This window comes from Aquarana catesbeiana, linkage group LG10 (assembly GCF_042186555.1).
Source record: "Aquarana catesbeiana isolate 2022-GZ linkage group LG10, ASM4218655v1, whole genome shotgun sequence".
Classification (NCBI taxonomy): domain Eukaryota; kingdom Metazoa; phylum Chordata; class Amphibia; order Anura; family Ranidae; genus Aquarana; species Aquarana catesbeiana.
In genome coordinates this window covers 123,357,325-123,374,132 of record NC_133333.1, presented here as the reverse complement: position 1 = coordinate 123,374,132, position 16,808 = coordinate 123,357,325, and the positions used below count along the sequence as shown (strand labels likewise).

Below are 16,808 nucleotides of genomic sequence, written 5' to 3'. Positions count from 1 at the left end.
GCGGTAAAACTCGCTGCAAATCGTGGTAAAAATATGCGACTTTCTGCCTGAAAACGAAATGCTCATGTGTGAATGCAGCCTAACAAGTTGACATGTTGTACCTTATCTAGGTCCCCTCTTCTCTGTGTTTTTTTCTCATTTTTCCTTCTCTCTCCCATTATGCTCACGGTCACCTCACCTGTTTTCATCTTAGGTTTTTACTTCTTTAAGTCTCTTGCTGTGTCCTGGACCTTTGTCTGCCCTCCTATCAGCGCGTGGAGAGAGTTTACCCCTTCTGGATTCTTTCCCATTCTGTGGTAATCTGTGACCTATTCACCTTGTTGGGACCTTTCTGTGCATTTGTTTTAAACACTTTTACTTATATGTAAGAATGTCCAGTTTGCAGGTGAATCATATACTAATTATGTAATTTTACTCAGCACACAGCCATTAATGTCTAAACCGCTGGCAACAAAAGTGAGTACACCCCTAAGTGAAAATGTCCAAATAGGGCCCAATTAGCCATTTTCCCTCCCCAGTGTCATGTGGCTCGTTAGTGTTACAAGGTCTCAGGTGTGAATGTGGAGCAGGTGTGTAAAATTTGGTGTTATCGCTCTCACTCTCTCATATTGGTCACTGGAAGTTCAACATGGCACCTCATGGCAAATAACTCTCTGAGGGTCTGAAAAAGAATTGTTGCTCTACATAAAGATGGCCTAGGCTATAAAAAGATTGCCAAGACCCTGAAACTGAGCTGCAGCACGGTGGCAAAGACCATACTGCGGTTTAACAGGAGAGGTTCCATTAAGAACAGGCCTCGCCTTTGTCGACCAAAGAAGATGTGTGCACATACTCAGCGTCATATCCAGAGGTTGTCTTTGGGAAATAGACATATGAGTGCTGCCAGAATTGCTGCAGAGGTTGAAGGGGTGGGGGGCAGCCTGTCAGTGCTCAGACCATACGCTGCCCACTGCATCAAATTGGTCTGCATGGCTGTCATCCCAGAAGGAAGCCTCTTCTAAATATGATGGACAAGAAAGCTCGCAAACAGTTTGCTGAAGACAAGCAGACTAAGGACATGGATTACTGGAACCATGTCCTGTGGTCTGATGAGACCAAGATAAACTTATTTGGTTCAGAGGGGGTCAAGCGTGTGTGCGGCATCCAGGTGAGGAGTACAAAGAAAAGTGTGTCTTGCCTACAGTCAAGCATGGTGGTGGAAGTGTCATGGTCTGGGGCTGCATGAGTGCTGCCGACACTGGGGAGCTACAGTTCATTGAGGGAACCATGAATGCCAACATGTACTGTGACATACTGAAGCAGAGCATGATCCTTACCCTTCAGAGACTGGGCCAAAGGGCAGTATTCCAACATGATAACGACCCCAGACACACCTCCAAGATGACCACTGCCTTGCTAAAGAAGCTGAGGGTAAAGGTGATGGACTGGCCAAGCATTTCTCCAGACCTAAACTCTATTGAGCATCTGTGGGGCATCCTCAAACAGAGGATGGAGTAGCGCAAGGTCTCTAACATCCACCAACTAAGTGATGTCGTCATGGAGGAGTGGAAGAGGACTCCAGTAGTAACCTGTGAAGCTCTGGGAACCATGAATGCCAACATGTACTATGACATACTGAAGCAGAGCATGATCCTTTTCCTTCGGAGACTGGGCCACAGGGCAGTATTCCAATATGATAACGACCCCAAACACACCTCCAAGATGACAACTGCCATGCTAAAGAAGCTGAGTGTAAAGGTGATGGAGTGGTCAAGCATTTATCCAGACCTAAACCCTATTGAGCATCTGTGGGGCATCCTCAAACAGAGGATGGAGTAGCGAAAGTTCTCTAACATCCACCAACTAAGTGATGTCGTCATGGAGGAGTGGAAGAGGACTCTAGTGGTAACCTGTGAATCTCTGGTGAACTCCATACCCAAGAGGGTTAAGGCAGTGCTGGAAAATGATGGTGGCCACAGAAAACATTGACACTTTGGGCCCAATTTGAACATTTTCACTTAGGGGTATACTCACTTTTGTTTCCAGCGGTTTAGACATTAATGACTGTGTGTTGAGTTATTTTGATGGGACAGCAAATTTACACTGTTATACAAGCTGTAAACTCACTACTTTACATTGTATCAATGTGTAATTTCTTCATTGTTGTCACATAAAAAGATATAATAAAAGATTTACAAAAATGTGAGGGGTGTACTTACTTTGTGAGATACTAATATATATATATATATATATATATATATATATATATATATATATATATATAGCTGCAGGATCGGCACACAGAGCAGCTGGTGGGATGGCCAGAGGGAGGGCTGGGGGGGAACGTCTGCCATGTCATCAGAACTGGCTCCCTGCACCCAGAAGAGGCAGCCAGCTGAAGAAGACCAAGATGGTGGTGCAGGACCCGCTGTATGGACCTGAACAGCAGATCCTAAGGGCACAAATCTGGGATCACTGTGCAGGTGAGTATGTGTTTTGAAGAGAATGAAGCACTACACTAAAGAACAAAACATGAGTGGGGTTGAAAGGAGCTGAGTACCATTTTAACCTCCCTGGCGGTATTCCCGAGTGTGGCTCGGGGTGAAATTTCAGTATCATTAGCGGTAACCCCGAGCCACACTCGGGATTGCATCGCAGGATCCTGGAAGAGGCTACTTTCCTTGCCCCCACGATTCCGCAATGTACTCCCGCTGTGTCCGGTGGCCGGATCTTCTGCCCACTGCTCTGTGTGTTCCGACTCCATTCCCTGCGAGCGCCGCGACGCAGGGGTGGAACTGGCGGCAAATTAAAAAAGTATAAAACATAACACACACACATAATACAATCTTATTGGATTACATTACTGTATCAAATCATTTGACCTTAGTTTGTCCCCAGTGCTTTGTCCAGTGCCCTGGATGCAGTTTTGCTGTTCTTTCGGCCTGGAAACTGGAGAACATTCATGGCATCCAAAAAACATGCCTCTACATCAAAAGCGGTTTATGACCTTCTTGAAAACAATAGCGATTCAGAATCACTTGCAGAATTGAGTGATAGTGATTAGTGGGGAAATTCATCATCAGACACAGAAAGTGATTTCAGTGACGATTCTGCGACTGAGTGATGTGCAGACTTGGTGCTCTTTTGACTGCGGTATGGATCATGCAGCGCCCCCAAGATTCCCATTTACTGGAGCACATTGTATGAAAGTGGATGTTGAAGATGACAACCCCTTGGCATACCTGCAACTATTTCCGACCGATGGGGTTAATGAAAAAATAGTTACCGAGACAAACCGGTACCAAGAGCAACAAGCTACTACACGTCGGAAGTTTTCAAGAAGTAGAAATTGAGAAAAAGTGAAATTTCTGGGCCTAATAATACTTCAGGGAGTGGTGGGGAAACCCCTGCAGAAGTGGTATTGGATAACTAACAAATTACTTGCCACTCCATTCCTTGGCACGATCATGTTAGAGTACAAATTTTCCCTGATAATGAAATATTTCCACTTTGAAAACAACAAAGAATTTGACAAAACTACTCATCTAGAACCAAAGAAAGTTTGGGAAGTATATCAAATGATTCTGAAGAGCTTCCAACAGAGCTATGTGCCAGATAGAGATATTAGCATAGATGAAAGTCTAATGGCCTACAAGAGAAGGCTCAGCTGGATACAATAAATGAGGAGAGCATGATTTGGCATAAAATCCTTCATGCTATGTGAATCGTCAACTGGCTAAATTTGGAATTCTGTCCTATACACTGGGAAAGAAACAAAATTCAACCCAAATACAGCAACTATGGAATGGCAACATCTTCCGTTCTTTCACTGATTGAGCTATTGCTAAATCAGGGCTATTGCGTAACTACCGACAACTTTTACACATCTCCTGAACTTTATGAGTTTCTTCTGCAGAACAAAACAGATGCCCATGGAACCATTAGGGCTAACCGGCGCGACATGCTGCCAATATTTGGCAGTAAGAAGCTGCAGACTGGAGAAATGGTTGCCTGGCAGAAAGGCAAAATGATGGCACTGCGATGGTGTGACAAAAAAGATGCGTGCCTAATGAGTACAGTCCATAATACCTCCACTGTTATGGTACACACAAAAGGTGGGAAAGAAATCATGAAGCCACAAGTAGTGATAAACTACAATAACACCATGGGAGGTGTGAACAGAGCCGACCAAGCAATGACATTCTATCCAGCAATGCGGAAACAAAAAAAGTACTACAAGAAGAACTTCAGGCATCTTCTTGAGCAATGCTTGTGGAATACCTACAATTCACTCAAAAAAAAAAAGAAGGAAGAAAGAGTGACAAGCCTATGATTCATTCTGACTTTATTTGGAAAGATGCCAAACTGATCATTCTGAACCACCAAACACCAATGGCTGTGAATAGAGCTGGATGTCATGCTGCTGGCATTGCTAACCCGGAATGTCTGACTGGTCGACACTTCATGGGCCACATCCCACCAACTGAGAAAAAGTCAGCACCTACAAGGATGTGCATGGTTTGTTGCTCAAAGCGAGATGACAGTGGAAAGAAAATCCAAAAGGAAACCAGGTCCCATTGTCCTGATTGTGATGTCAGACTTTGTGCAGTCCCATGTTTCCCAATTTTTCATACCGGGGATGTTTACTGAACAGTGCAGTGACTAGTAATATTGCACCCTTGTTTGGACAAATTTCAGTGTTTTTGATTTGATTATATTATTGAATAAAATGTATTATTATTATATTATTATTATTTGTTATTATTTATAGTTATTTATTATATTATAATTTATGATTTTGTGTTTCAAACTTTATCATACCCGGGGTGTCTACTAGACTCTTGTTTGGACAGATTTAAGTGAGTTATTCCTAAGAATTACAGGCCTACAATATAAAACGTTGAATTTCCATGCAAAACAACGTACAGCTTTCAGCATCAAAAATCAGATATAATCATACCGCCAGGGAGATTAAGGTGAATCTCCCCAGAGAAGACACTGGCAGCAATAAAAACATGACAGAGGTTGTAACTCTTCCACTTTCATTACTATGTAACAAAAGGCTTTGGTTTTACAAACGCTTTAAAGTAAAAACAAATACTGCACTCTTTATTTTTTCCCATTCTGCTAACTAAATAGGTTTGAATCAGAGAAAACCTTTGCTCCACAAAATGCAACAAGAGCTTTCCATAGTCTACTTGCTGAAAATAGTGCTGTCATCATTTAATGAATTGGGTTGTTAGACTTTGCTAGGTTTACATTACAAGGAGAATGCTAATTTATTAATATTTCATGTTTTACCTATACAATTTAAATTCCAAATGACCCTTTTTTGCTTCATTGTTACTCCTGTAAATGGTAAATAAATGCTTCACATTTCTAAATGTTCCTGGAATGGCTCAGACTTGTACCCTGAAGCACATACACAGCAGTACTGTCATATGATCTAGCCTCATTAAATACTTTAACGTATTTTCCCTCTGATTCTGCTAGCATTCATTGCTGTAACTATGTTCAATAAAAACTTACTTTACAACCAGGATATTTTTACCCAAGTTTATTATGGAAATGTTTTTTATGCATTCATTAGGCAAATGTGCACCTATAAGCTACATCATAAATGCTTACCATTTATTTTATTTTCCTTTTTGCAGTTATATATAAAATTATAAAATATTAAAAAGGAACGTTAAAGCGGGGTTCCACCCAAATTTTGAACAATATCTGTATGTATTCTCTTCCTTGCCTAGATGCTGACATGCCGTTTAAAAAAATTTTAATCGCCGTAATTACCTTTTATTTTTCTATTCTTCTTTGCACTTCCTGGTTCTCCTCCCGTGGGAGTAGGCGTGTTTCTAGCCTCTCCCAGACTCCTGGGAGCTAGTCTCAGGCTTCCCAGGATGCCACTGAGCATGTGCGGGAATGAGCAGTGAATGCTGGGAGCACAGCATTCACCACATCCAGGAAATAAATGCTTGTGGGCTTCAAATGCCCACAATGAAGATGGAAACCGCCTGCAGTGAATAATATAAGTTATTCTTTCTGACGAAATCTGACACAGGAGGACATATTACACACAATATGTGAGTATGTAATGCTGAGAAGAAAAGTTTGTGAATGAACTAAAAAAAAAAAACACGATAGATAGGTGGACCCCCGCTTTAAGTAAAATCATTTAAACATTTTCGAAGGCAGGACATTTAAGATTCTCTGTCAGGTTTTTATTACTCTCTGTGTCCCTGATCAAGTGTGGTCAATTTTATAATTTTCCTAAGACTCAAAATAAAGCAGAATGGAGAAAAGTTAGTAATGCTGGGGGGGGGGGGGGGATTCTCCTTCCTGTGGAGTCACTGACACAGGAGGTGGGTAGTATAAATCTCCTCAAAGGGGACATACATGGCAATAAAAAATAAATAAACATTCTAATCCTTCCTCACTGTAATTAAAAGTACAAAAAAAAGATTTTGCCTAAAGTTCCTCCTAAAAGAATGAAGTAAAAAAATGCATATTTTTTTTATTTCTGTTGCTTTATACCTATACGGTTTTACAGATTACTTGTTATCTTCGAATAGAGTAATTTAAAGGGGTTGTAAACCCTTGTGTTTTTTCACCTTAATGCATCGTATGCATTAAGGTGAAAAAACTTATGACACTGACCAGCCCCCCAGCCCCCCCCCCCCGTTTTACTCACCTGAGCCCATTCATTCCCATGGCGGAGACGCGCTCTACCTCTCTGCCTGTTGTCTCAGGTCTAGATTGGAAAGACTGATAGCAGCGCAGCCATTGGCTCCCACACTAGGGGGCGGGGCTGAGTCCTGCATTCTGTGTAAATGGACGCAAAAGCAGGACTCGGGAGCGCACCCGCGTGGGTGTCCATCTTAGCAGAGCCTTCTCCAATGTGGGCACTCGATGCAGGGAGGAGCTACCAGTGCCACCGGATGACCCCAGAAGAGGAGGACCAGGGCCACTCTGTGCAAAGCGAGCTGCACAGTGGAGGTAAGTATTACATGTTTGTTATTTTAAAAAAACAGGGTTTAAACTCCTTTAGGGGTAAGTTCACCTTTTGTACACCTTTTTTTCTAAATCCCAGCTCCCCTTTGCACCAATATAGCATTCATGTACTTTTTTTGCAAAAATATCAATGCTTTCCATTAAATCTACAGTCACTTACTTTACTTGTCTAAATCCACGTTTTCCAGACGTTTCCATTAGTAATGTCTTCTTCCTGATCAGACTTTAGGTCATGACACAGGAAGGAGTTGACCAGCTGATCTCATTAGCACACACCCTGCATTATCCACCCTCATATTCCCGGGTGCACGTTTTTTTAAATGAAATGCAATCAAACAGTGATCACCCTTCTCACTAAAGACACAATCAGATTGCATAGTGTATGGCCATCTTTATACAAGTACATAGGAAGGAGTGGACAGAAGCACTCAGCTGTCAAGCCCTGTTCACAACTCTGCATAGCGGGAGCTCGCATTCCTGGGGGGGGGGGCTTTTGACTCATCACACAGGGTAGTCCATCCACCTGAATGGGCTCCCTTCACACAGCAATTGCCCCAAAGAAGCTTCAGAACTTTTTTTTAGACTGGAGCTTGGTGCGTTTTTTATACTGCAATTTTTGGTGCAGTGCATTTCTGTGAAATGTGAATGGAGCCTTGTTGTTCTTGTGTTATCGCGCCAATTTCATTTTCATGCCCCCCTCACATCTAGCATAGAGGGGGCGCACATTTTGTGTCTCGCTTTTCCTGTGACACGCATAGGGCAGCCTGTTGATTTTGATTGGCTGCACTACAAGTGGTAATGGGATATTTTGGTGTTTTGTGGTTTGTGTGTTTTTTACTGTGCATTTTGCAGCATTTGGCCCTCGTTTTTTCACATGGCAAAATGTGTGTTTGCTTCTGTGTTTGGTGTCCCATTAACAATTAATGGCACTGAAAGCGTAACTAGTCATTTTAGGTGTATAAACATGGCCATACACTATACAATCTGATTGTATATTGTGTATTTAGTGAGAAGGGTGATCACTGATTGATTGCATTTCATTTAAAAAACGTACACCTGGGAATGGGTGGGAGGATGATGGTGTGTGCTAATGAGGTCAGCTGGTCAACTCCTTCCTGTGTCCTGACCTATAGTCTGATCAGGTAGAAAGACATTACTAATGGAAACGTGGATTTAGACAAGAAAAGTAAGTGACTATAGATTTAATGGAAAGCTTAGATATTTTTGCAAAAAAGTACATGAATGGTATATTGGTGCATAGGTGAGCTGGAATTTAGAAAAAAAAAAGTGTACAAAGGTGAACTTACCCTTTAAGTACCGTTGTTGGACTTTGTAAGGTTTATTTAACCTTACTGCAATGTGCTGTAACTGATTAGCAAGCAGCTCACATCATGTATTGCTCTGACCGAGCTTTATTTACTAAAGGTGAAATTGTATTAGTTTTTAGTTGCTGCTCCACTATTAGTATTGCTCTTTGCACTGCTTTATTATTAAAGCCTATCGTTGTTGTAATGCAACTATGTGCACATCAAAATTACCTTCCTATGTAGGGCACTAACAGCTTATAGTATACTTAATCAGCAGATTGTACTGCCAAAAAATAATTGTCCACAGCGAACGACAGGCAGGGCAGGTTGCAGCCAGTTAAAAAAAATAATTAAAAAAAAAAAGTCTGTTTCTGTAAAGGAGGGCAGGGCAAGAATGTTCTCAGAGCTTCCTGGGTGTGGATCAGATTGTGTAACCTTAGCTGCCTCATCTCTTCATCATATCTCCTTTGCTGTCATTCATCATCATCATTCATCAATAAGAATCTGGTTTCTTCACTGGAATAGGTCTGAGTCAGAGGTAGATTTTTATTACAGCACCTTTCTTGCTCAGTCTCAGATTTTAAAGTATCTCAGCAGAGTGACCAGCACTTAGAATTCTATAGTGTTAAGGAGAAATGGAAGATCAAGATACGAAAGCTACCAACGGCTCCCACATTGAAGAAAACGGCAGTCCTGTTAAACCGGATCCTGTAAACTCAAGTGTTAATGATGAGAACCAGCAGATACTTATCAATAGTCCTGGCCCAAAACAAGGAGGCGTGAATCCATCATTATTAAAAACCAGCCCTGCAATAGGGAGTGTTAAAATTAGCAGGGTGAGTCTTTTTAATTCACCAGATTCGCAGACACCCAGCAGTCCTGGTTCTGAGAATTCAGAAGCTCGGAGATCCATTCGTGGAAGTGTGGGATCTATGGATAACGATGATGTCCTCTGCGATTCATGCATCGACGACAAGAAAAAAGCTGTCAAGTCTTGCTTGGTCTGCCAGACATCTTTCTGTGAACCTCACCTGAAGCCCCATCTGGAGGGGGCTGCGTTTCGGGACCATAAGCTACTGGATCCCATCAGAGACTTTGAAGCTCGAAAATGCCAACTGCACAGCAAAACGATGGAGCTGTTTTGTCAAACAGACCAGACATGCATCTGTTATCTATGTATGTTCCAAGAACACAAGAATCATAACACAGTGACTGTTGAGGCTGAAAAATATGTCAAGGAGGTAAGGACTGTTTTCAAATTCTCATTTGGGGTATTATTTAGGCCCAATGACTAGGCAAAATCAAGTCATACTCAATCCTTATTAGTGCGGATGGCACAAAGTTCTTAATGCAGCTAAATAAAGTAAATGTTTGCATTATGTCAAGGGAAATTATTATATAAAATTATTTACACATAAACAGATGGATCATGTCCAGGGGGATAGAAGAATTGTAATATTTATTTATTTACACATATACTGTCAGTAACAGTCCAGACATAATATTGTATATGGCTTAGTTCTATTCTTTACAATAATTTTCTTACATTTGTATTGTTCAACTTTACCAGTAGGTCTCTGTTTCACTGAAGGCAAACCCATTAATCAGATAAAGGGGAGTAATGTAGAATCCCAGGCAACTTATCCACACATATTGCAGCTAAATTGGCACATCAGTGTTTGTTAATGTTTAAAGGCTATATACCGTATGACAACAATGGCAATAATTTTTGGACCCCTTTCATTCAGTTAATGATAAAGTACAAATTCATTTGAGCGTAGACAGTGTAGCATCTGTGATGCCCTGAATTCTTTCATGGTCCATAGTATGTGACAGGGGTCAGTTCTCGAATCGGAAGCAGGGTTGGGGTATTGTAAGAATGTCTCTCATTTATAACTGGTCCTAGAAGTGTACAATGTTTAAGTCTATGTGAAAGTTATAGAGCAGTGGTTGTCAACTTCTGAGCTAAAGGGGCCTCAAATGTGGCCCCTGACATCACCAAAGGCCCACACATAATGTTCAATGAATTTAATGCTTGAGAGGACTGTCAGAAACTGCAGACCTAATAGAAGAAATGAGGGTCAGAGGGCGTGGACATGCACATTTTTGGCTGGGGATATGCTGCAGAAGGCAATATGAAACCGGGAACATGTTACATGAGGCTAGTAGAGATCAATGCTATTACCCCAATCAATGTTCCCACTAGAAACTTCTGGGGTCCTAGGGTAGCAAATCATATACCAAAGGGCAGCATGCAGCCCTTGGGCTTCAGGTTAAGCAACCAGGGGTGATAGAGGAACCAGACCCACATCTCTGTAAAGGAGAGTGGGGGCCCATGCACAGCTTTACAGTCCTGTTAGGATGTTAGTTGTATTCTTTATAATGATGGTTTCTTAAAAAAACAAAAACAACAAAAAGGAAAAAAAAAACATGCGCGATAGGTTTTCATAGGATCAGCTTGTTTATGTGTCCTTTTATAAAAAAAAAGACCCCAGTAAAATTGAATGTGAGATATTGATCATGTTTCTGGGACAGGCTCAGCCTGTATATCCAGCTTTATTCATGAAGACTTGTCACACAGGTTAGCACTGTGCTTTGTTGTATTGAATAGAGCCACACAAAATGAAATCTAACTAGTTAAGCATGCTATACCCTTAGTTAATTGATTACAACCATTTTACTGTTTTTACTGTTTGCTTACATGCTTATTGATAGCCATGGCAATCCAAAGTACACGCACAATGTTGTTTTGTATTGTAAAGGTAGCTATGAAGACATTAGAGAACTATTAATCATGCATTCCAAATGTTACCACCTCAGAGGGGACATGAACGCTCAGGCCATCATGTGCAGATGAAGCTTGGTAGATCATGTCAATCTAATGTACAAATAAATTAGTAAATTAAAAATATTTTCTTATAAGCAAACCAAATTCCTAATGATATCTAGAATCCATTATCCAAGGAAAAACTATAAAAAAAAAAAAAAAATCTGAGTTAGCCAAGTTTTTCCAATGAATAAAACTTTCTGAACATGGCCATACATGTGGAAATTTGATTGGGGGATCAAAATTCTTATTCCAGTTTTTTTGTGGAGATCACAGAGCAATTAATCTAAGACATAAAATGGTGGTTTTGATTGACAGCAAGGACATGAAATTGAAATGAACTAGCTTGAACATGGTGGCAAACTTGAATCACTTTTGATGTCATTGCTGTGTTTTAGTTATTATTATTTTTTTGTAAAAAAAAAAAATAAAAAAAATACATTTGATAGAAAAAACATCTTGCTTCGATTTTATAATCGAGCACATACTGGTTTTTGATTGAACCTATGAGTGTAGTTTGTTTAATTTCTGATAATTACTTTCAACCATATTTGAAATTCTGGTTAGATCGAAAGTGGTTGAGATTGCTTGTAAATTGTCACGTGTATCGCGAGCTTAGGATCTTGTGCATTTAAATACAATAAAAAAATATATATACACTATAGTCATCCCTAATGCTGACTACACAATGGGCCCTATGTATCAAAGAGTTTAAAATAAAATCCAGCAATTGCCCTTGCAGCAATTACAATCAGATTCTACCTCTCCTGATCCAAAAACATGAAACAGGGAATCGAACTGGCTTCTTGTACAAGAAGTCTCCTCAATGATTGTAAATAATCACCTTGTAAAGCAACCCATTAAGTTTAAAATTAAAATGAAAGGCAAACTATTTGTGTATAGATATATATAAAAAACAAAAAAACATTATATATACTTTTTTCCCCTTTTTTTATAAATGATCACACTCCCTCTGTTCTCAGCTGAATAAGAGCTGGGGAGGATACGCAACCGCACACTGAGTTTCCCAGCGAAATGCTGTTCAGAAGGGGTGTGTCAGGACAAGTCTGATCATTGGAGGAGAGCAGGCTGAGGAGAGCACAGCTAGAGAACTGACCACACTGTCCTCTCATGCCTAGTGTGGTCAGCTTTTAATAGGAAAGCAGAGGGACTGTCAGGAACACACAAAGGAAGCAATACAAAGAGAACAGGATACATTTTCATACAAGTACATGGTACAGCAAATGACAGAGCCAATGCGTTTGGGGGTTCAAGACCCTCTTCATCAGGGCTTGGAAGCTGGCTGTAATAGAGTCCTATACTAGACACACAATTGTGAGGCAACATAAATTATAATGAACTTACTGTCACTTGGAGATTACACTGCTGTCCTTATGATGACTTTGTTGTCTTACAATTGTGAGTCCGTTATGGGCCTCTATTATAGCCATCTTCTAAGCCCTAATGGAGTGGGAGCCTACCCCCAAAACGTGTTGACTTTGTCCTCAGATTTTTTTACCATGATTGGTAAACTTTTACTGGACCTAAACTAATCTGTGGCCCTCATTCTTTTACACTTTGCTTCCACTTTGTACCCTGTATAACAGGGAGCTACCATTTGAATCCAGAACTCCTATCCCAACGTTTTCAATACCACTGCAAGAAAGGAAGGGAAGGGTTCCAATGAGGAAACTTGTTCAGGTGACAACTGTCCAAGTGGGGATTCCCTCACTTTGTAGAGATTTTCTCTGACTTCCTAATGTGTCTACAGGACAGGAAGTAAATGGCAATTACCCAATGGCGCACAGATGGAAAAAATAACCTTTGTCTTAAGATATACATTAAGGGGAAAACTGTTGATCGCAATGAGTTTTTGTTGATTGTTTTGAAAATGGTCAGCAGTTCTTAGCTTCTTGGTGGTATGACTATCTATCTATCTATCTATCTATCTATCTATCTATCTATCTATCTATCTATCTATTTCACTAACTTAACCTCAGAAACTCCAAAACTTAACTGGATTCAGAAGGTGAATGTGCTTTGCACTACTATGCTGTATAGTCCTTGCATAGCTACTTGATAGGCATTTTTAGGTAAGCTCAGGAAGAGCACAGTTTGGAAGCGGTTAAATGTATTGAGGCTTACATGCTCCTATGGTCCTGTCTCAACAGAACTCAGACTGAGGGCGTCTCCTTCATTACAACATTTCATAAATGCCTCTGTATAATAACTAAAATCTATGGCTGTGTAGCAGCCCCACCTTGGGTGTGCCTGAGCATTATGCAGACAAGGTACTTGCCTGCAGGCAAATTCTGCGTGTTACGCAGACTGACATCACTTCAACCCCACCTGAGAAATTGATAAGTGACAGCTTGCAGCCGTGGTCTATATTCAAAAGTAGTTTCTTAGGGCTCCAGGCTTTAAAACTGGATAAATCCAGATTTACTTGCTAAATCCTTAGGCAGCCAATCACAGATCACAGCAATTCTTTTGTTACCCAGCTCTCTTTTTGTTTGCCTTGGTCGGGATAGGAAGTAACAAATAAAATGTAAAATTGATTAATTTCTACTTTATGTGTTCTATGTTTTTCCTCATATTAAGTTATGCTATTGTAAGAAGCTGTTCGCTTATTTCAGTTATAGAAAGAAGCTGAACATTGACTCATGCTGAATACAGACATGCAACTGTTAAAGGAAAAAAACTGTTTCATATATCTATTTATATATTTTAGTGCAGACAATCATTTTTTGCTCTGTATATTTGTACTATTGGTTTCATAAAAGTTTCCTCCTGCCTGTCAGTGGTAATGTACACTGAGCTGCGCATGCACAGCTCAGAGTACAATATGGCACCCGTTCTGTGCCGTGGTGATGTGACTTCCGCGCATATGTACAGGAGTGATGTCAATGCGGCCTTGCCATTCAAGTGGCTGAACTGAGCGAAGCAGGAAAGAAGACTGACAGTGCAGAGATGGAAGGCTTCCTTTGACAAGTAAGTGTGTGATTATGTGCTAGTGTGTGGAGCATACTAGCACATTATGGCAAAAAAGCTGCAGAGGCCCAGATAAAAATAAAAATGGAGCTTACTACCACTTTTAACAGAAGGTATACCCAAAGCATGTTTCCATTTTGGGTGGCCTTTGGTAACTAGCATCCCCCTATGGATCCACCAAGAACTTAAATAAACGTGGACATACACCTATACGATAAACTGACATCTTCCTTCTCCATTTTAACTGCATGTGATTTGGAAATTCAGCATAGTCATTCCTGGTAGTTTGCATGCCAAATAGACATGGTATGTTAACAAGTTTTAAAAGCTTAACCAGCAACACTACTGTTACCATAGCAAAACAGGTTCTTCTACATTTGTCTAACTACAGTATGCATTATGGTGTCCTCTTTGTCCTGATATGGGTTTTCATCTGGGGATTAAACATAAATGAACTTTGTGAATAGATGCCAACATTTTAAAATCATTTTCAGGGACACATTGTTGTGAAGATGGTGTATATCAGCTTATCAAATACTATATAATCATACTACTACAAATAGTACAAATCCAATCATGACATGTTTGTTGCACAAGGGCTGATTTACTCAAGCTGGAGAGTGTTAACTCTGGTGCAACTCTGCATAGAAACCAGCTTTCAGGTGTTTTTTGTCAAATCTTAATTGAACAAGCTGAAGTTAGAAGCTGATTGGCTACCATGCACAGCTGCACTAGATTTTGCACTCTCCAGGTTTTATTAAATCAGTCCCACTGTACCTTAAATCATTGTTTTCAATAAATCAGAGGTGTAACTAGAACCTTCAGGGCCCTAGTGCCATGAAACCATAAAGGCCCCCCCTGACCTGAGCCAGGGGCCCTTCCCACTGATGCTGGTGCTCTTTATAGAATTTCCCCTAACATTAGAGTCCGCAGAGCTTCCCCTTACATCATAGTCCACAGAGTTACCCTTATATTATTGTCCCCCCTTACATCAGATTTCGCAGCGTTTCCAGAGCTCTCTTTACATCAGAGTTTCCCTTTACAGTACATCACATTTGCAGGGTTCCCCTTTACAGTTCAATGAGGAACACTGATGTAAAGGGGAACACTGTGAACCTTGATGTAAACGGGAATGCTGCGTGCTCTGGTGTAAAGGGAATGTCTCATATATGATGTTCTCTGGTCTACAGAGGCCCCTTACATCAGAGAACATGCTGGGAACACTGATGTGGGGGGGGGGGGGGTTGATACTCTGGCTACCAGGGACCCCCTTATATCAGATTTCCCCTTTAAACCAGAGTCTACAGGGTGAATACACTAAAGTAAAGGGGTTTACTGATGTAAGAGAGGAGTGAGGACCCTTATATCTGTGTTCTACCTTACCTAAGGGTCTCCATTCCCGCTTACATCAGTGACCCTCCACAGAGTGACTGACTTCCCCACAGACTCTGTGTGGCCTGGAGCTGTCACATACTGACCTCCTGTAAGTCTTTTTGTCCTCCTCTCCGCCCATGCCCCCCACTTGCTGTTGCTTTTAAATTCACCCAACCAGTGTTCTGAGCCCAATCCAGTCTAGCTGAGACTGGACCGATCTCGGCTTGGGTGGGGGAGGCGGTCCACTGATCAGGTGCGTGGTGACAGTATGTTGCTTGGTGCTTTTTGTGTAAATTTGAAAGCCACTGCAATGAGGAGGAGGGGGGAAGGAGGCCTCGCCCCCCCCCCCCCCAAGTGGCAGAACAACAGGGCCCAGTCACAGGTGCTCCTCTTGTGACCCTGGTAGTTCTTCCACTGCAATAAATGCATTTGTTTAGTTATTACTCTGTATCTTAAGACCCGTTTCACACTGGAGGCTCCTGTAAAGCGCCTGAAAAATGCCTCATCTGCAGTCCCAGTGTGAAAGCCAGAGTGCTTTCACACTGGGGCGCTGCTCTGGCAGGACGTTAAAAAAAGTCCTGCAAGCAGTATCTTTGGGGCGCTTTAGGAGCGGTGTATACACCGCTCCTAAAGCGCCCCTGCTCATTGAAATCGGTAGTGCCACCGAGATGCCTGCAAAGCGCCGCAGCTTTGCGGTGCTTCGCGCACGCTTTTAACCCTTTATTCGACTGCTAGCGGGGGTTAAAAGCGTCCTGCTAGTGGCCGAAAAGCGCCTCTGGAACTACGGTAAAGTAAAACTAGCGGCGCTTTACTGGTAACACGGCCGCACTGTCAGTGTGAAAGGGCTCTAAATCATACAAAGCTCAAATAAGAAATAAGAAAAAAGCTAAATTTTAATTGATTGATTATATAGTGCAGTTCCTGGGACAATAGTTCCCTTCTATCCATCCTTGAAACATGAGACTATTATAAAAATAAGTCCAGAAAAATATTCCCAATGCACATTTCTGGAAATGGCTGTAAAGTAAGTGGGTGCTGCAGCTACCACCGGCTGGTAGCACATGGTTGGGTAATCAAAGCGAACACATATTCACCTTATTTACTAAAATCCAGTTTGCAATTTGAACATTCACATTGGTTAAATAAGTAACTCCAACAGTAAAGAAGTAATCTTTAGGTCTTGTTCACATAGGGTGTACTACAGCGTACGCCCGTGTGATGGACATGTTTACCCAATGCTTCATGCATCCCTGTGTAGGCAGTCCCATTGATGTCAATTGGGATGCAGCAGCTACACGGACACAGCTGCTGCTCCCAAT

General features: G+C 41.3%; 1 protein-coding gene across 3 annotated transcripts in view; it reads left to right on the top strand.

The window, feature by feature from the left end:
- Window positions 1-8,719: 8,719 nt before the first annotated feature.
- The window catches only part of TRIM29 (tripartite motif containing 29), a 67,407-nt gene continuing 59,318 nt past the window's right edge, over window positions 8,720-16,808 (top strand). Inside the window, exon 1 of one of the 3 annotated variants that reach the window (XM_073602557.1) lies at window positions 8,720-9,538. In XM_073602557.1, coding sequence (XP_073458658.1) covers window positions 8,933-9,538 — 606 coding nt within the window. In that variant the 5' untranslated portion in view covers window positions 8,720-8,932. The remainder of the gene's footprint in view (window positions 9,539-16,808) is intronic. The other 2 variants (XM_073602559.1, XM_073602558.1) reach the window with 2 other exon arrangements.